Source organism: Lepidothrix coronata, unplaced genomic scaffold, assembly GCF_001604755.1.
Source record: "Lepidothrix coronata isolate B3197 unplaced genomic scaffold, Lepidothrix_coronata-1.0 Scaffold52, whole genome shotgun sequence".
Classification (NCBI taxonomy): Eukaryota; Metazoa; Chordata; class Aves; order Passeriformes; family Pipridae; genus Lepidothrix; species Lepidothrix coronata.
The window spans coordinates 1,349,826-1,369,650 of NW_016690232.1; the positions used below are offsets into that span (position 1 = coordinate 1,349,826).

A 19,825-nucleotide genomic window follows, 5' to 3' on the forward strand; every position below is an offset into this window, starting at 1 on the left:
AAGCACACATCTGCTCAGCAAGGGTGCATGATGGGATACAACAGTTGACATCTAACCCGAAGGGAGGCACGTGGTTACAGGATCCGGCACAGCAGGAGGAAGTGTACTGAACCCTCTGGAAAGACAACCCGGGTGCAACACGGTGCCCGTTGTTAGGCTATGTTGTTAGGAGGCTGAAGACCATTGAGAATAAAATTAGGAATACAGCTAAAATCAGAGCTGACTTGTGCTTTGGCCAGTGACTTAAACACCAGTTACCCTACGACTAAGGTAGGACTACATAGGTCGGTGCTACACCAAGGGCTAGTGAGAGGGAGCAGCACAGACCAGGAAACCCAGCAAGCATCTGAGTGGAAAGCCTCAACACTTCTGCACCTCAAGCAGGCAGTAATCTAGAGACAAGGAAAGCCAGGCCCATCCAGGCACATGCCACGACAGACACCTTGGACTGAATCACCACTCACACTTGAGATACAATCTAGAGTTAAGAAACTCACAGGTTTTAGCCAAGCCACCACTAGGTTGCTGAGACACTAGAGTAAGCCTCATCTTGGGAGAAAGTCTTTGAAGGCAGAGGGTGAGGAATAACAACAAAATGCATCGAAATCTCCCTGTACCCCACAGCCTGCAGAGGGGTGGATCCAGTGACAGGACAGAGATCAGCAACTTCAGCTCTCGCCAGAAGGAAAATGAAAAGCAGCTCTGGGTTTTTTGCCCAGCTCAGTGCTCAAGCCTGGTCAATGAACATCAGGAGAAAAAGACCTGATAGCAGAAGTTTGCATCTGGAGGATTCATGTAGGTCCTATTAAAGCAGCTGAACAAAACCCCATCCAAACTCTAGTGGAGGAGCTCTACCATGCTGCAGGAACAGGCTGTAGCTCCTCTCTAAAGATTAATCCTGGCACAGCTCTTTTGTTGAAAATCCCAAAGCATAATTCTGACTGAAAAAGAGATATGCTTGAAAGATGACAGAGCAGCTCACAGTCCTAGAGAAATGCATGTGAGAACTTAAAACACATTCAAGTTCTGCACCTGCACCTCAACATCTCCCTGTACTGGTACTGCTGTAGGTGACAGCACCCAGGGGAGCTCCCTGTGTCCCCACGTGGGTGGCACTCAGCAGGGCAGGAACTCTCATGTTTGTTCCTGCCAGCTTAATGCTGCTGACACGATGGCATTCAACATGTGTAAGTCTGGGCCAAAGTGCTTTGACCCCTGGCTCAGCCCCTCAGGGACAGCAACAATGCAGAGCTGAGGCAGTCAGTCAATGCCTACCAATACTTTAAACACTGCTCTTCACACAGGAAAAACCCTCACCCAGTTAATCATCCAGTTCCTCCCAGACACTAAAAGGTGCTTCACTGCAAGGACAGTTAAATTAAAAGCAATGAATCACACACCCCAAAGCTGGTTAACAGCTATGTACACCAAAATAGCATCATTCCCAGAGAAATGTGATCAGCAAATCACACCTTAAAACTCATTGTGGCATTTTTTTTTTTCCCTGGCAAGCCCACCATCTCAAAGGCAATAGAAGAATTCAGAGATTGGTCCTTTCAGGGGGAGTTTGGGAAGGGCCACAGTAGACAGGACTACACACCAGCACAGAGAGGAACTCAGACTTGTGAAATGCTACAGACATTAGATCTTCTGACACACCACACACAGGGCAAAAAATCAACAGGAACTTTTAAGTGCAGAATTCCAGCAAGTCCAGCATCTGCAAGATGCAAACAGTAAACTGCAAGGTAATTCAGGTATTATTCCAGGGAAGGTCAGGGATGGTTCAGGCAGCTGCCCACAAGTATTTCAGCTGGAGAAAAGAATTCAGGAGGGCTCTCCTCCTCACTAAAACTGGTACCAGGGTCACAAGCCACCACCAGCCACAAGCTGGTCACCCTCTAAGCAGGGCTGTTTCACCCTGTGCTCATCAGGAGCAAAGTGCCTACCCTGCAGGGAAAGGCTCTGCTGGGTTACAGGTTTGGACACCCCTGGGAAACAAGTCACTGCCAACCCCACACCAGCAGCTGTGCAGTGTCTGCCTGAGCACTGCAGCCACATGACCAAAGCGTGCTCTGGGGGGAGCAGCGATGCTCCTGGCCCAGTGCTTTTTCCCCAAAAGCACATGGCTGTTGTCCCTGACAGTGGGAAAGACCTTCTCCTGGCCAGTCAAGTCTGATGACTGATTAAGCCCTTTCCATACAGGATCTCAGATTGCCTCAGGCCCTTTGTGTAACCTATGAAGGACCAAAAGTGTCAGTGCTTCTAATCTACAAGTCTAATGGGTTAATGCAAAACCAAAACGCACATCACAGAAAAGCCAAGCATGGGACCTACAACAGACAAATATTTGTTCTTATAAGACTCGCAGGGCAGGAGTCCTGCTGAGACAAAGAATACTGCGTGCTGTAGCACTCCTTTCCAAAAACATCACCTAAAGATGCTTACATATTACAGATGATTTGGCATCAGAGCTAGGGAGCATCAGTGCCAGCACAGGGTATGTGCTAGAAAGATGACTCCACATGGCAGGGTTTTCACATCACCTCAGGCTACAAAGTGCTTACAGGTTGTGTGGGGACTGAGGCTGCCACTGCTCTGACCTGCTATCCACCACCAGTCCCAGCCCACCCCAGGCATACAAGCAAGCTCAGCTCCCCACAGGCATTGTCACCCACCTCTCATTGCCTCAGCACAGATGTCTGTGCCAGGTCAGCTGGATGACTCTGCTTGGCTCACGGTGACAGGGCAACCCCATAGGCTCAGCAGATCCAATTTCACAGCCTCCCTCTGCTCTATGTGATGAGAGGACTCAAAAGTCCTCCTGGTCTGCTTTAGAGAGGATGCTGTTTTTGCTTCTTTATTTATTATAGATATCAACAAAAAGCGGGGAAGCCTTCCTCCTCTTCTTCCTCCCCAGCACTGGAGTTATAGGAAAGCTTAACAGAGAAACTCTCTCCCTAGAGCCAAGTCCAGTGCTAAGGCCAAGACTTTGATCTCACTGCAAATCACTGAAGAGAGCTTGCCAAGGTCTGCTCGGCCTGCCGGGCTCCCACCGTCACCGCTCCTGCCACGCGAGCGCCCACCAGGGCAGAGCCACACGCCCCCTGCACATGAGCAAGCACAACACACACACAGGCACACGCTGAAAGCCATCCCGGCCTCCTCGGCACATCACAAAGCAGCAGTAAAGGTTTCAAAGCCCATTCAAGTCCTTCGCATCTCTCCTTCACAGATGACTCGAAAGCAGGGCTAGGAAGATCTTTTGCACATTCAACTTTAAAACATGTGAGGAAGAGGAGCAAGACAACTCTCCTGATTGTTGCTACTGCCTACAGCAAGTTTTGGTACAGATATCCTCTCTTATAGGCACTCAGTGGGTAAAACGTAGCCACAACAAACTTGCCATCAAAAATCTTTCCAGTCAGCATTTTTTGGGCAGCTTTGGAATCACCAGCATTTGCATATTCAACAAAGACCTGAAAGAGAGAGAGGAGAAACAGGACTTCCAGTGCTCCATGCCACTCACTCCCTCCCACCCCGCAGCTGGGAAAACCATCCCTGAACAAATTCTTCCCCTCCATCCTTGGCTGAGCACAGAGCATTGGAGCTAAAAAGGAAAGAGCTGCTTCTCTGAATTGGAATTTCACCTCCTACTCCTCATTTGGTAAGGTGGGAGAAAGTATGATAATGCTCTACATCCTCAACATTTCCTCTCCCACCCATTAGCTTCTACACTTCCATCTCATATCCCAGCCCCCCTGCTAAAGCTGTTTGGGCAACCTTATGTAACTAGGAAGGAACCTGTGCTGTCCTTCAAAATAGCCATTTATTTTTAGCACTTCCATCAGCCACTGAGCAGCAGTCCTGCAGCACATGGAGTGCATGTAGGAATACACAGCCTCTTCCCTCCATTCACTTACTTGGCCTTTACCAGGATTCTCCTTTGGAATAAGCAAGGAAACCACCGGTCCATACTTCTGACACTCCTCCCTTATGTCTTCCAGGATATCTAAGAAAGGAAAGAGTTGGTTGTCTTTCACTTGCAAACTAGGACGAGCCAAGAAACAAATGAAGGCGAGATAACACATCAAGAACACTTAGTCAACACATAGCTTTTTCTTCTCAATTTAAAATAAACAAGCATGAAGTGCCACAGCAGAAGCTTATGCTGCTTAATGGCCACGTAATGAGATGGAAGTGTCTGAACTGAGGCTCAGGAACACAGACCTGCAGGCAGTGAACCTCCATGAGCAGGGTTTGAAGCACATGAACAGTGCTCTTCCTTGCACACAAAGACTGGCCTTCCAGTAGCTAAAACATTTGGGATTTACGAGTGCCTGCTATGGCACTGGGAGGAGGGGAACTAAAGTAGCTGCCACAAGCCCTTCTTTGTGTGAGCAGAACCTGGCCTTTAAACTTGTATTCCCAGAGCTCTCTAGCTTTTGCCACTCACATGGATTTGACAGCAAGCAGAAATGCAAATTCCACCAACATGCCTGGCCATCTACCACAGTTTAAGAACTCCAATGAGATATTTCAGTTCTCTGCTGAGATCTTGGATAAGTTCATTAGCAATTTTTTAAGGATGTGTGCTACTGAACTCCAGAGTCCTGTACATGTCCAGTGGAAGCTCAGAGCTACAAACACACAAAGAAGTCTGCAGGCATTTAAACAAAGAAGAAAATAAAAATAAACTTTTTGTTTGTTTGTTTTTAAATTTGGGATCCTTCAAGAAATTCCTACAATCTCTGCTTTCTCTCTCAGTCTTTTAGTCTATTCTCTGTTGGTGCAGTTGAACCACTTGGTACCAAATCTCAGCCGAGCAGCTCTTTGTTTACTGTTCTTGAGCCTATTAATTGCTCACCTGCTTGCTCTCACATCCCCAGAGGCAAACAAAACAGAGTCTGTAAGACAACATTGCTACATGGGAACTGCATGGCTTGCACCAACCTTCATATTCTTCTTCGCACTGCAGAGAAGCATCACTTAGAACATTTAGCAGCCTCAGCACAGGCGTGGGGAGCATCACCAAATCTTCGATATGGGGAGCTGTTTGGCATCCAAAGAATTAAAGAAAAGAAATCAAAGGAAAAGAAAACAGGAAGTTGACTCAAAATGCATTATGATACACAAGCACTCACTGCTCCTTGCAGTACAGTTCTGCTTCTCTGCTCCATTACCTGCATTTACAGTCTGTATTCTCTGTTTCCAACTTATCTTCACCTGTGCACTGAGAGACTCTTCCAATGGGTTCAGTGCACTCTGCAATTATTCTGAGGCCAGCACCTGAAATTGCTCTTTAAATGAAGACTAGAGTTGTGTCTACTTAGCTCAGTCTCAGAAATTGATGTGACCTCAAGAGCTACGCTCGTTGAACAAACTACCCCATATATGTGGAGATGTGAGAAGATGAAAGAACTACTCTGCAACTCGCCTCTCCTGTTACTGCTAACAGACAAGCTGAAAAAAGGCTGGCCAGCTTCTGTAACTCCAATTCTTAAATCATACTAAGGCACAGGCCTCAGATCTCCCTAGAATATCTTTCCCTGAACACCATGTAAACCTACCCTCTTCAAAAACCAACTGCAATCCACTGCTTTGAAGACCACCATACAATCTTGCAACAGAAGTGGGGAAAACTATTTGGTTATTTAAATAATGCAGTGCTGTAGAATCAGGCATGGCCACAAGGTGGGGGAGCAGTGATCCTGTGAACAACTTCATAGGAGCAGAAATAAAACACTTAGGGCACTTGGCTCTAGAAGACAAGCAGCCCAGAACAGTGTAGTATAGATACCACTGTGGGAGAAGGAAACAGTCAAGGTGGAAAGGCTAATGGCAAAAATGAGGATATCCTCTATAAACTCAAAGCTGCAGGGACAGTGTCACTTCTCCAAGAAAAAAAGCTTGATTTCGCAGTTCCTGGGCAGAACTGGCAGGCCACTCATGAATTTAAGATCTGGAAGCCCAACTTGCAGTACTTAGAGAGTGTTAATGTGTTTATTTGTTTTGGCAGCTACAGCAGCTGAACACAATAGCAGTACTTCAAAGCTCTCCCACTTGACAGTGAGAGGGGACAGAAAAGGGAAATGGCTTCAATTCTCCAGCCTGAGCCTTCTAACCACGTTTGGGAAGTGGGCTATTATTTCCTAGGAAATACTTTTCCAAGCTAAGCACATAATGCATATGAGGGAGCTGACATCTTCACTAGGCCCAGACAGAAGATGTTGATCTCATAGTCCAAGAAAAGATGCAAGGCAAGCACAGACGTTGTAAATCTCCTCCTGCCTGACAAGGAAAAGCCCTTGTGAAAAGCTTAGAGTATGAAAGGCCTTACAGTCTAGACGATGCCAGCAATCACTCAGGGCAGCCCTTTGAAGAAAAGTGCTGCCTTCAGATAACCAGGCATATTCCAGTTCCAAGTGAACTTTGAGGACCATTCTTCCACAGGACTATTTTCAACCAAGAGACAGCAGATGAACTGGAGACTGAAAGAACATCTAAGTGTCACCTTGGTCTTACATGCTGCCCCTTTTATTCACAAAATCATTTAGTATGGAAATGACCTGTAAGATCAAGTCCCACACAGCACTACCAAGTTCACCACCAAATGTCCCCAGTCCACCACCAAATGCCACATCTATACTTCTTTTAAATACCTCTGGGAATAGTGACTCTACCACTTCCCTGGACAGCCTGTTCCAATGCTTGACAACCTTTTCAGTGAAGAAAATTTTCCTAATATCCAATTTAAACCTCCTGTGGTACAACTTGAGGCCATTTCTTCTTGTCCTGTCACTTGCTACCCAGAAGAAGAAACAGACACTAAAGTAAATTTGTCCTTCATTTCATATGTCTTTTTTCAGAGGGGGAAACAAAGCAATACTTAGAATTCAGAGCCATCTGGTATTCTTGTACCCAAGTGACAAACACATTTCTTGCAATACTCTTCTGCTTTAGGAGGTACTTTCTACCCAGTCCCTCTGCTCCTCTTCAAATGCCAGGTGACAGCAACCACACTGACAACACAGGAAAGGAGCTGATGAACTGGAAAGTCAAGACTTGGCTGTAAATGACAAGGAAAGCCATTCTTATCTGTCTTTGCTCTAAACAGAAAAGCTGTGTCCAAGTGAAAGGCAATGACAGATCATTTTCTGACTTGCTAGGAAAGCAACAGTAAATGGTTCTTTGTGCAGACAAGCATAAGCACAAGTTTGGCAAAGAAAAGAACCAGCAAAGAGAACTAAGAAAAATGGAAGCTCTCATATAAACTCATAGCACTAACCACAGAAGCACCTTCCTCAGTACAATTAGAAGTCTGTGTGTTTAAAACTAGATCAGAAAGCACTGCCAATACACTGTTCCCTCTGCTCTAAAGCACTACTGGCTGCAAGGTTCAGCCATGGAAGGCAGCTTTGATTACAACAGTCCCAGTTTCTGAGATGCAAGTGAAGTTTGAAAACAGGAATGAGTTGTTACCTTTGCCTAATACCCAGAAATATCAGTATCTATAAGAAGCAACACTTAGTGATCTTTACTGCAAGATACAGCAAGGAGCTTAAGAAAAGCAGGGCTAAGGTTCCAGGGGAACTCCTAGCCCAGCCAGAAGCTGGATGCCTGAAGCATTAATTTATGCTGCAGAAAAGCTGGATGCAGAGCTCTTCACTGGTGTTCTTGAAAGAAGACAAGCTCCGGAGAATGCTACTGTGTTGCTTTTGGAACAGAAAACAGGGAGATCTCAGCCCACCTTTTGCTGACCACCTGCAACCCACATGGGGAGGTTCTGAGGAAACACCTCTATTTCACTAAATTTAAGGGTCAGATGAAAGTGACAGTGACATCTGTCCGTGACCTGCCACACAGGCACCAGAACAGGCAGGCCAGTCACTGCAAAAAAGACTCGCACCTTGAGAACACACTGGGACTGTCTGACCTATGCAGAGGCAGCAGCACATGCCACCACCAGTCACTGCCTTAGTCACTCACATTCCTGGCTATTTCTCAACTGGGAAACGCTTGGCATAAGAAAACCCATCCACTCACCATAAATAGCATTTCACTCTTCAAAAGCACCTCAATGGTCACAATATTAGGTAAATATCTTGGTTATTTCTGTCCCCTCAGATGAATTCTGCTGCCAATACCCTCTTAGTCAGAATTTAATGGGAGTCCAACCAGGGAATAGTGACAGCCCACGGGGCTGGAGAGGCAGGGCAGCACTGAGAGCACAGGCATCACTCTGACCTGCCTGCTGCGGTACCATGGAGGGCTGGGAAGAGCCACAGAGCAGCAGCAATGAGGCCTGAACCAGAAACAACAGCTGAACTGGACTCTGCGCTGCTTCCAGCACATGCTGAGAGCCGTGAGCAGGAGCGACACACACAGCTTACCAAAGGGAATGCTGAAGAACGGGCTGCATAAAGCCTTCTCAGCGGAGGCTCGCTTGCCTTGGTCACAATGAAGCATGCTGGAAGAGAAGACACACTTATGTACTTGCATGGGACATTCCTGCACAGACAAATTGCACTCAGTGGAAGCCAGCCCAGAGGAGTACCATATTTTTGGGGTGGTTATGGTACAAAGAGAAGAGTGAGAAGCACACCTTCCAACCCACAGCTGAAGCACACCAGAAGGATCCCCTGAAAGCATTTTGGGTATATGGCAGAGCAGGTTTTCCTTCTTGATGTCTCTCAGCACCAGAAAATGGAAGTTGCTCACTTACAAGTTTACAGGGAACACAGCATGTTCCAGCTTGACCTCCCCAGGCCATTCAGCCCACATCTCAGGCATGCATGCAGTCTCATGAAAGTTATCACACTCCAAGGTGCTCCCACATCTTTCCACAAATGGGATTCAAAGCAGCTAATAGCCCAGGGCTTGCCTGAGAACATGCCCTACTCAGCTTTACCAGTGGCTCCCAATACTATTTCTGCCCAGTTGTGTCCTCATTCACTCTGTAGCCTCAGAACACAGTCACAGAACAGCGAAAACAATCCCCTTGGCAGACTTCTCAGCAGAGTTTCACAAGTGCATTTGAATCCTGAGAGCAGCAGACAGCAGCACTTTTTGCCCCTCTCCCTCGTTTCTGACAACACTCCCCCAAAGCAGCAAGGTCTTCAGTATTCTCCAAATATAACCTCTTGGCTTTAAGTGCTAAGCACTGAAAGAGCAAATGATCAACATCATGACTGATACTCTTTACATACTAACTCCAAACTGTGCCAAAATCAGAGAAACCAAAACATCTCTGATAATGCTTGCGCTCCTTATGAGTACAGTGGGAGATTTAAAAAAAAAAAGAAAGTGTTAAGTGTAGGCTCTAAGTTGCCAAGAGCAAGGCTACAGGCTTGACTTTACAGAGCACATCTTTAAGCACCAGTAGGCAAATATGATAAGATACCTTTTGATAAGGTCTCTGAGGTGATAAGCTGGAATGGCTGAATTAACCACCCCTTCACTGGCAAATATACGATCAATGATGGCAGAACTGTTTGTCTGTAAAGAAAAAGAAACAGTGATTAGGGAGGTAAAAACCAGACCAGTGCAAAGCTTGCAATATCCCACCATTTTCTGAACTGGATGGCAGAAGGCTGTAGTACTGTGGGGTTTTGTGAGACATCCCCAATGCCCAAGCCTCACATGTTAAACTAGCAGGCTCACATCAAATGAAGCTTTTCTCATTTGCCTGTGCAAAAGCTGGAAATTTCCATATGCAGGAAAATTTGCTGTGACTGTGGAGGTTATGATGCTGAAAGGATATTCTTACTGGGAAGGGTAACATAAAACAAGGTTATTTCATACAAAACAGAGGACAAGCTCACAACACAGAGACTTCCTCTTGTTTTCTCAGGATATAGACTTACAAAAAGATCCCCAAATTAAACTAAAATCAGCAAATAATTCCTCTGTCATTGTGCTGTTGAACTAGCTGACAAACATCAGTCATTGATTTTTTTCTTCCTCCTGTGCCACAACAACCAGGACAACTTGCCTACCAAATCTAGGCAAGACACAGGCTCCAAATACAGACTCCTGGAACCCTCACCTTTCAGTAACCTGAACACAGGCAGCATTCAGAGATGCCAGTCCCACAGGACAGGTGTGTCTTTAAGGCTCTGGAACCTTAATCCTCAAAGCAATAGGATTAGAGAAACATCCTGGAAACACTATCCAGTTGCCAGGTGCTACCTCACAAATCCAGGTTATGAACAAGGACTTGTTTGGTGCAAGCAAGAATGCTCTCAGCAGCTCTCTCTCACTCACCTTCCATTCCTGAGATTGGACTGTATGTTTCAGTTTCATTCCTGAGAACATTTCCAGTAAAACAATTCCCAGACTCCACAGATCCACAGCAGAGGTACATTCTGTCTCACTCTGGAGCCCTGCCTGTGCCAGGCAGTTCTGCAGTTCTGCCTCTGGAGCCCGATACCCGTCTGTTTGAATATATTTCACATCCTACGGGAGACCAAACACACAGAAAAAGTTAATTTTCCAGAATCATGTTCTCCACTCTATCCTTAAATCATTTCACAGCTATCCTTCCAAATGGGGCCCCGAAATACTACTGCCAAGTTGACAGAGAGCATTGTACAGCCTTGTGCAAGGCAGGGAGTTCAACTCTCTATACTGCTGTGCCGAGGAAAAAACAAGACTATCTGGAAAAGAAAACATCTCCCAGCAAAACAGCAGGCATCCCACTAACATCTGCCCTCTCTGAAAAACAGCACTGCTGGGAGGAAGAGGCTGGATGTCATTGCAGACTGGCCCTTTAGCCTCTCCTAAGCACAGAAGACGCTAGAAATTTCAGGATAAGAGTCGAACACCCACACTGCGCTCCCACATCGGCTGCGTGAGAGCACAAACAGCCCTATCTGAGCAGCGAGGATCAGTAACTGCTGCCATCATTCAAGTGCTGATGTTCTCTGGAACAAAATGTTAAAAGAACGAAGCAGGCACCTAATGCTCAGACAAGGAAATTATCAAAGGCACTTCCCACACACCTCTTCCTTCTCCCCCTCACAGCCTCAAGTGCTGCAGCAATCAATACCTGCCCAGCTGCCGTGGCTGGCACAGCAGAAGAAAATGCCCATACACTGCCTGCTTCAAAGAAAACAGGAAATTGTAGAACCACACAAGTGCTGGCTGGAGGGGCTGCTCTGAAGGCTCCAGTCCAGCCTCGCGCTCTCAGGCAATACCCGGTCAGTCAGCTGTGGCTTTGTCCAGCCAAGTGTACAAAGACAAACTGCATGCTGCGTCTTTTTAACATGGGAGGGCTTGTTTTACACTCAGAGAATGACAGAAGAATATGCAAGCTTACTTCCTGGATAAGGCACAGGATTGGGAATTCCTACCAGGATAATACAGTCAAACCAAGATTATCTGGTTCTCTGACTGAAAATACACTTTACGGAAAACATTTTCCAGCAACAGAGCTCAAAAGTGGTTTACGAACTCTAAAAAAAATAAATAAAAAATACACAAATTGCTCATCAGTGTCCCTCCTCCTATCAGCAAGGAGCAGAACCTCCAGCATGGCAAAAGCAGCAATTTGGCAGCCCCACCAAAAAACATTCGGAGATAAAGAAAACACCATGGTCAATGGCACCAGGGAAAAGAGCGAGATGGAATGTCACTCCTACAACCTAAAGCATTTTGAGAGCTGCAAGTGGTTGAGACCTTGCTGTATGTACAGCCATTCTCTGTTAAAACAGTAATGGCAGGAAACTTGACATAAGGATAAGCTTGGCAGGACTGTCATACATAAAAGTAGCATGGTCTTTGACTCAGATAAGGAAATCATGCATGTAGGCTGCTGCCCGAGGCAGGGGTGGGAGGAGACGCTGATACCTGGTGCACATGCAAAGCAGGGTCAGACAGTTCACCCCACGCAGCCACTGTGTTTGTGAGAAAGGGCAAAGGAAACTCAGCCCAAAGAAAGCAGATTGGAAGGAACCATGGAAGCAAATAAAACAACTGATTACCTATTACAAAGCAACTCACAGAGCAAGCAGCAAAACACAGACCTGAATTAAATAAAAATATGTGTATTAGACACAGGACACCAGGAGCATGTATTTTGCTGATAGACAGCAACAGATTACCAACACAAACTCAGCCAAGAACGTGGGAGAACTGAAGACAACATGGAGGAATTAAGAAGCCCAAACATTAAAAACAGCTCCTGTACCAAAGAATTCAGACAGGTCATCCACACAACCCTCTGATATTCACAATCAGTGAGCTGTACTGTTAATACCAGGTAAACCAGTATAAAAAAAGTCTATTAATTTAAAACCTCTAAAAGAGAAGCGTGCATGGAATGGGGACAAGCCAGGACAAAGTTTGAACAAAAAAATTAAAGCTCGCTTACTGGACTTACCATCCATCACCCAATGATCACAGGCAAATGTTCTATGAGGCTACCTGATGGAAAAGCTTTACTGAGAGAGGGAGGGGTGAAAGGAAGCTCTCTCAAGCCCACAGCAGAACCTCCCGAGGCTCTCTGCTTCCATGAGAAGCCATGGAAGAGAATAAAATGGACAAGAACTAACTTAGAAAACTCAGTATCACCAAAACGAAAAAGTGACAGCAAGAAGACAGAGAAAGCTCAGCAAATGAGAGAAGCAGAGTAGAACAGGCAGAGATTGTCCATGTCAGTAAAGAACAGACACTGCCCACCCACAACCAGAGCATGGGCTCGAAAGAAACTGTCAGAGATAACACAATTGATTGGGGAAGCTAATGGTGAAGCCTGGACTCCTACTACCCACGATAAGGGATGATAAAAGCAAATTCTGCATTTCTGGGTGCTCCCACTGGTCTGACCATGCAAAAACTAGCAAACTTCCCAAGAAGCTGAGACACCACTTTTCTCAGTGCATCATTAACTCTGGAATTTGTAGCACAAAGGCTAAGCCATCAGCAGAAACCAGAGACATGCAAGGAGATGGGAACATGAGCTTCTGTTTCTGGGGCCAGACAACATTTTAGCCTTTTCCAGGCTAACCCTCAGCACCAGCTCAGCTACTCTGATCAGGTCACGTCAAGTCTTACACTCATGACCTGAAAGCATCACAGAGCCACACAACACAGAGCCATCTGCTTCAAGAGTAGCACATTCCAAACCTGATTCCCCTCTTTGAAGCTAAGTCCAAAGTCAATGAGCTTAAAGCACTCCTCCTCTGCGCTCCACAGGATGTTGCGTGGCTTGAGGTCTGCGTGCACGTAGCCTTTGTGGTGCAGGAAAGCCAGGGCCTCCAGAACATCTCGGGCGCAGTGCTGGATCATCCACATGGAGCAGCCCTGGTTGCTGGAGTGCAGCAGCAGCTCGGACACACTGATGTCCAGCAGCTCCAGCAGCAGGCAGCGAGACGGGCCGTTGGCAGAGTAGTGGTTGGTGAACACGCCGTACAGAGTCACTGCAGTGAGACACAGCGACAGGCATCAATCATCCCCTTCCATCGGTCATCCCCTTCCACCGCTGCACACCACCACAGCTGCAGGGGGCAGCCCAGCTGTTTTGTAACGGGTGATGTTCAGAGGGATGGAGAATCATGCTTCGGAGGGAAGCAGCAAGGGAAAACCAGCACTGTCACCTCTAGGGGCTTCAGAGGACAGGCCAGTCTCACAACACCCCACCAGGCTTTGCTAAAGAGACAAGGCTGGGTGCTCCTGCTCAGGACAATCTGGGACATGGATAAGCAGGGGGGCAAACTGGATGTAGCACCACTCTTTTTGAGACATGCTAATCTCTTTCCTGTGATGAATCTTGCACAGTGGGACCCAAGCTCTGTCTGGGTGTCCAGGCACACTATGGCATTAAAAAATATTTCGTACCAACAAAAAAATAGCATCAGTGGGTGAACTAGGGCGCTTCCAGCAGCCACCTCAAATACACAGGCTTCCTCCCTTCCCAAGCTCATTCCCACCTGTGGAGGCAGCCCAGGAGCTCCAGCCCAGACCAGGCAGGCCAGCAGGCACACACTGTCCCACTGCTGCCCCACAGGCAGCATGGCTCTTGCCAGGGCAGCTCTGGCACCCTGCCCAAAGGAGGACTCAGGGGTGCCCTGCCTGCAGTGACCCTCTCTGCCCACACGAAGGGTGATGCCTGTCTCCCCTGCCCACCCTGGGGACATCCATCCCCTGCACACCCCGTGTCCAGGTTGAGGTACCAGGAGCACCCACCACAGCGAGGCTGCTTTGGGGCACCCAGGCTGAGGGCCCTCAAACCTGCCCACCCAGGGGTGCCAACCCAAAAAACAAAATGCCCTGCCAGCGGGGGTGGGCTTGGGGGCGAGGATGTCCGTATTCCCAAAGGAGTTGGGGGTTCCCCTCCCTGGCTGGAGGGGTTGGCTTGGGGGTTTGCCCTGGGTGGGCAGAGGTGGGGGCTATAAGGACAGAGGGTGCCCGCGAGGGTCCCCGAGAAGAGGCGTTTGGCGATCCGAGGGAGGATCGGGGGGTGCCCGGGCTGCGGGGCGGGGGGTCGAGGGGCGGGGGATGTCGGGTGCCGGGGTTGGGGTGCCGGGGCGTGGGGATTGCCGAGTGCGGGGATTGGGGTGCCCGGGTCGCGGTGCCGGGGCTGTTACCGATGTTGCGGTGCCCGCGGAGCTGCTCGAGCGCGGCGCGCTCCTTGCGGAACCCGTACTCGGCGCAGTCGGCGGCGGGCGGGCGGGCGCCGGGGCGGCGAGCGGGGCCGGGCCGCGGCCCCGGGGGCGGCACGAACTCCTTGACGGCGCCGGGGGGGGCCCGCGGGTCCCCGCAGCAGCGCACCCGGTACACCGAGGCCGAGGAGCCGCTGCCCAGCGGCGCCTGCACCTCCCACAGCCGGCCCAGCGCCTCCAGCAGCGGCGGCGCCGCGCCCCACGCGCACCCCGACATGGCTCCGCGCCGCCTCACATCGCCATCCCGCCGCCGCCGCTCCGCCGCTGCCCCGCGGGCCGCCCCGGCCCCGTCCCCGGCCGCGGCCGCGCTCCGGCCGCCATGGCACCGGAAACGGGGCGGCACCGCCGGCGGCACCGCCCCCAGCGGGGCGGGGCAGGGGGCGCGGCCCGTCCGCCCGGAACGGGCTGGGCCCCTCAGCAGCCCCTGCACGGGCCGGGGTCTGGGCCCCTCGGCCGGGGCACAGGCGGTCTCCAGCACCCTAAGTAGCTCCTCACAGACCCTCAGTACCCCCGGAGTGCCGTCCCTGCAGCCCTCAGCACTCCCGGGGTCTGGTCCCCTCAGACCGGGTACAAGCGGGCTCCAGCATCCTCAGTACCCCCCGGCTCACATCTCCTCATCCCAGACACCAGCTAGGGCTCCCGTCCTCTCAATGCCAAGCACAGCAGGGCAGCCACGTTCCCCTCTCAGCCCGGGCACCGCCAAACTCCCCCAACGCCCCCCGGCTCTCCACCGGACCGGTCTCCCGGGATAGTGATCTCCTGTGCAGGTGCCAGGCTGGTGCAGGGGGTCCCTGCCCATCAAGGGACTGCCACATGTCAGTGGGTAAGAAAGAAAAAAAAATTTATTGTGCAATCTGTATCTTTTGTCCCAAGCAACACACACCTCCTGACAACATAAATAGAAGTACTGGACCGGCGGTGAGTGTGATGACCCTTCCATTAAGGGGAAGGTTCCTTTGGGATCGCAGCAATGGAAGATGCTGGTTCCTCAGAGAAGGGCTACAAGGCCTGGTTTCCATCAACACCTACAGTGTAGCACAGGTCTGGGCAGCACACAAATACACATACACAGATTCCTGTTTGGGATGGCACCTGCCATGCACAGTGTGATCACATTGAACACACCTGAGCACCAGCCACAGGCTCTGTGCATTTCTGTATCCCCTTTGCTCCTGAGCAGGGCTTTCCCAGGGCCGAGCTTCAGAACCCCAGCATCATCATGGCACCACCATGACAACAGCAAGGAGATGGGTGGCTGCTCCCAAGGCAAAGGGATCACAAATGCTCACAGCCTCCTTCAGTGGTACAACCTGGCTTCGGGTGGTAGAAGATATTTCTTCAGTCCAGCCACTCTGCATGGCCCAGAAGGAGCTGCAAGCAGAAGTGCCCACCTATGAGCTCCTTGCCTCCTCCAGCCCAAATCTGGGCTTTGGAGCTTTTCTTCTCAAAGCCACTTTTGTGGTAAAGGTATACATAAAAGCTCCAAGCAAAAAGTTCCATCTCATAACTGCTTCCTTGCACTGGCCCTGGGGTCCACAGGCTGGCTAACCCTCCTGTAATCCATGGGGTAACACTCATAGAGCAGTATCAGAGAACCATGTGGCTTCTTGTGTCCTGCAAAGACATCGCTGACATCAGTGACACTGGCCCATATGGAGTGGGCTGCCTGCCTGGACAGGGCGGTCCTGTCCATGATGGCTGGGGTGAGACCAGGAAATAAGTGGGGAAGGGGGTCTCACAGGAGCTTGGCACCAGAGCCCGTGCTGTGAGCAGGTCTCCTGCATCTGAGGCTCTGCTGCAGAGACATGGCACTGGGCAGAGTACTGCCATGGGATCATCACCTGCAGAAGGTCCTGGGCACTTCTGCCCTCCCAGCACCCTGGCAGCCAGCACTAGAGCTGGGTGAGCCTGCTGGCACCCTGGGATGGAATATCTTGGCAAGCACATGGCATAAGCTGGGGAAGTCCTCTAGACCAAGGCGGCCAGCACACAAATGGGGAACAATAGTGTGGAACATTCACTCCAGCAGAGCTGATGGGGTTGGGGCAGACTGACACTTCTGCCCCCCCCTCCCTTTGGTCCCCAGCTCAGCATGGCTCCTGTCTGCAGATGGGGTGGTAGTGACACCGTGGCAGGACAGGACCTTGGCATTGAACAGGGTGGGGTCGCAGAAGCCACAAAAGGCATGGCAGGACATGCTGTGCCCCTCCCAGGAATCTGGGGAGAAGTAGGTTGTCATAGCTCCCCACGCCCCACACTGGGGACGCAGTGGCTCCTTCCACCCTGGGGCTCCCCCTCCCAAAATAAAGACCCCAAAAATGGCAAGTGGCAGCAAGAGACATGTTTGGGAGAGCCAGCCCCCACACTGCCCCTGTCATGGCTCCCCCACTGCTACTCAAAAGACAGTAAGTCAGGGTGGGTCCCTTCCACCTCCCAGCCAGGGGTACGTGGCTCTGGCCTCCCCGTGCTCCCTGGTGGCTCATGCTCCAGCCTTGGTTTCTGTGAGGGCTTCTCTGTGGGGGGTGACATCTCAGTGGCCCTCTCACCCACTCGCCACTGGCTCTCCTGGTTGCCCTTATGGATGAGGTCAGGCACGGGTAGGGCACCAGTAGGCTGGTTCCCGCTGGGCTCTGGGGTGCTTGTCATGCTGGGTGCCCCAGGGCATTCTGGAGGGGATGGGTCTCCCGTATCCAGCTGCTCCTCTGCAAGGTCAGGGTGGGCTGTGGGTGGTTCTGGAGGCTCCTCTGTGCCAATCCTTGTACTGGTCTCCTCTGGCTGTGGAGCAATGAGCATGTCCTGCGGGGTCTTCAGGGCACGTGGTGTCCGCTTCTTGGTGATGGGGGGTGGGGGGTCCAGCCGGGGAAAGGCATCCAGCTCCACAGCCCTGCAAGCACAGAGGGAAAGTCACATACAGCCCCATGCTGAGGCCTCTCCAGCCTGTCCCAGTGGCCCCGCCATGGGGTGCACAATGCAGGACACTCACCCGTCCTCGACAGCCAGCTGTGCTGTGCCCAGCATGGCACCCACGCCGGCGTTTGCCTCCATCGCTCCCACGCTGGGGAGGCCGGCGGGCTCCTTTCGGCGCAGGAGGTCGTTCACCTTGGCCCCCATGGCCTTGCCCAGGTTGCGGAGGTGTTGGCTGCTGGCGGGGCGGGAGGGCTGTGGCAGAGTGCCCGCCGAGGAAGGGACGTGCTGCAGCCGCGGGGTGGGTGCCGTGCTGGCGCTGGTGTTCTCAAACATGCTCTGGTCCACTGGAGGAGGAAGGGAACAGAGATGGGATGTGAGCCAGGCTGGAAGGGCGATCCCAGCAAGGACAGCTGGCCTGAAGCTGCCTGCCAGCAGCATGGGAATGCAATCTTGGGGTCAGGGAGGCTGCTCCTTCAGCCTCGCAGAGGCTGTGGGCAGCCAGGCCATGCCAGGGCTGCATGCATGGGGGACAGCATGGGGCAAGACAGGGTAGCAGTGAGCCCAGGGCTCCAGGCTGGCACTGCCAACACACCGAGAGCTTCTCTTACCTGACACCAAACGACTTGGAAAGCAGGTTGAGGAAAGAAAGAGAGAGAGAGCATTTACCAAGGGAATGGCAAGGGGAAGGCCTGTCCCTTCCACACTGCCAGGTGGGGTGTGCTGCCAACCCTCTGCCTGGACCTACCACGCTACCTTGTGGAGATGGGACTCATGTGGTGTCATGTCACTCAGGCCCTGGCAAAGCTGCAGGGGCTGCAGTGGGGGCACCCACAGCCTGGGCTCTGCACTGGCCACCCCACCAAGGCTCCCTCAGCCCAGCCCAGACTAGGTCTGTGTGGTGGGTGGCAGTCGGTACTTTCTGGGGACCCAGTGGGTTTCTGCAGTCACACCCCACCTCTGAGCTACACTGGTTTCTCCCCCATGTCTTCTCAGCAGGACTCCTTGAAGCAGTGGGTGCTGCCCCCAGGAGTGCCAGCTTGGACCCCCCATGGCTGCCCCCATGCCAGTGTGGCTCTCCATGTGATGGCTCCAGCCAGCTGCTGGGTAAGCCTGGTGCTGCCAGGGCCTCAGTGCCCACCAGCATCCTGTGCCCAACTCCACCTCTGCATCCCAGGGGCATGTACTGGGACAGAGCCAACCACCTTCGCATCCCATGAAGACAGACACAGAGGAAGGGTTCCCAGCACTGCTTCCAACTCCGTGGAGGCCAGACTCTTACAGGAACCCCCGACTCACTGCAGGCCCTTTCCTCTGCAGTCTGTGGCCCCACAGTCCTGCTGAACAGCAAGCTCCCTGTCTGCACCCACAGCATCTACCAGTCCTGGAGTTCATCTTACAGCTACTTCATTGCACCAAAGAAGCAACACAGCAGTGCCTGAGTAGCCTCTCCTCCAGCCTGGACACCAGCCCCCAGAAGCGTGAGCAGCCTGACAACCTCTTGTAGAGCATCTGCTCCTTCTCTGACTCCTCGGATGACCCCTAGGCCCCTGAGAGGGACAGGCTGGCCAGCAGCAGAGCCAGCATCATGGTCCAGGACATCCTCACCACTTCCCAGCGGCAGACAGTGCTCCAGTGTGGCTACCAGTGCATGTTGTGTTGCCGCATCTTCCCCACATTGTGGTTGGTCAAGACCCAGATCCAGCACAGCTCCCAGGAGGGCTACAGCTGCAACGGGTTCTACTGCAGGCTCAATGCCCTGGGGAAGCAGGAGCTCAAGGCTCAGGAGGCTGCAGCCTCCAGGCTGTCCATGTAGCCCCACCAGCCAAGCAGCCACCACGGGAGGGCACTGCTCCATCGCTCCTGCCAGCGGCAGAATAAATTCTTTTAGGATCAGCCAGCCCTGCCTCTGTGCTGCTCTTCCTACGCAACACTGCCATCCTTTGAGAGGCTCTTCCCTACTTTTCCTTCCCCAGCAGACAAAAATCTCCTGAGCTCCTAAAAGTGCTGCTTAGCATTTCTGCACCTCTGTGGGGAGCTCTGCAGATGTCAGGAACCCACTGGCACCATCAAGCTGTTGGGTCAGCCCTAAGACAAGCTTGCGCTGTGCAGTGGCTGAAGGGGAAGACTGAAACCCTTCTACTCCCAGAGGTATTCAGAGCACCTTACTCTCATGGGTAGCCTGTGGCTGGCACCACAACAGGGGTCCCACAGGGGAGTAGGCTTAGATTGGAGGGGGTCTGTGCAAGGCCAGAGGA

At 51.4% G+C, this 19,825-nt stretch overlaps 3 protein-coding genes across 3 annotated transcripts; 1 reads left to right on the forward strand and 2 right to left on the reverse strand.

Moving 5' to 3' along the window:
* Nucleotides 1-1,326: 1,326 nt before the first annotated feature.
* On the reverse strand, nucleotides 1,327-14,906 carry UHMK1 (U2AF homology motif (UHM) kinase 1). The gene is made up of 8 exons (XM_017815801.1): nucleotides 14,589-14,906; nucleotides 13,129-13,421; nucleotides 10,267-10,458; nucleotides 9,404-9,498; nucleotides 8,394-8,470; nucleotides 4,954-5,052; nucleotides 3,924-4,012; nucleotides 1,327-3,479 (listed from the first exon to the last, which is right to left on the reverse strand). Exons 1-8 carry the CDS (start codon nucleotides 14,878-14,880, stop codon nucleotides 3,333-3,335), a joined length of 1,284 nt encoding a protein of 427 aa, XP_017671290.1. The 5' UTR covers nucleotides 14,881-14,906; the 3' UTR covers nucleotides 1,327-3,332.
* Nucleotides 14,907-16,021: 1,115 nt separating this feature from the next.
* Nucleotides 16,022-17,976, reverse strand: CUNH1orf226 (chromosome unknown C1orf226 homolog). Its single transcript, XM_017815900.1, has 2 exons — nucleotides 17,647-17,976; nucleotides 16,022-17,547 (listed from the first exon to the last, which is right to left on the reverse strand). The coding sequence occupies exons 1-2, from the start codon at nucleotides 17,901-17,903 to the stop codon at nucleotides 17,055-17,057; spliced, it is 750 nt and encodes a 249-aa protein (XP_017671389.1). The 5' UTR covers nucleotides 17,904-17,976; the 3' UTR covers nucleotides 16,022-17,054.
* Nucleotides 17,826-19,785, forward strand: CUNH1orf111 (chromosome unknown C1orf111 homolog). The gene is made up of 2 exons (XM_017815637.1): nucleotides 17,826-18,784; nucleotides 19,114-19,785. Exons 1-2 carry the CDS (start codon nucleotides 18,089-18,091, stop codon nucleotides 19,381-19,383), a joined length of 966 nt encoding a protein of 321 aa, XP_017671126.1. The 5' UTR covers nucleotides 17,826-18,088; the 3' UTR covers nucleotides 19,384-19,785.
* Nucleotides 19,786-19,825: the final 40 nt, after the last annotated feature.

Bases quoted from the DNA above. Each gene is read 5' to 3' on its own strand.
- CUNH1orf111 (XM_017815637.1), top strand. From the start codon at position 18,089: ATGCATGGGGGACAGCATGGGGCAAGACAGGGTAGCAGTGAGCCCAGG. The intron at 18,785-19,113 runs TGAAGACAGACA...GATGACCCCTAG, and splicing joins CCAACCACCTTCGCATCCCA to GCCCCTGAGAGGGACAGGCT.
- UHMK1 (XM_017815801.1), bottom strand. From the start codon at position 14,880: ATGTCGGGGTGCGCGTGGGGCGCGGCGCCGCCGCTGCTGGAGGCGCTG. The intron at 13,422-14,588 runs GTAACAGCCCCG...GTCTCACTGCAG, and splicing joins CCGCGGGCACCGCAACATCG to TGACTCTGTACGGCGTGTTC. The intron at 3,480-3,923 runs GTAAGTGAATGG...TCTCTCTTTCAG, and splicing joins AGAATCCTGGTAAAGGCCAA to GTCTTTGTTGAATATGCAAA.
- CUNH1orf226 (XM_017815900.1), bottom strand. From the start codon at position 17,903: ATGTTTGAGAACACCAGCGCCAGCACGGCACCCACCCCGCGGCTGCAG. The intron at 17,548-17,646 runs GTGAGTGTCCTG...CTGTGCTTGCAG, and splicing joins CAGCTGGCTGTCGAGGACGG to GGCTGTGGAGCTGGATGCCT.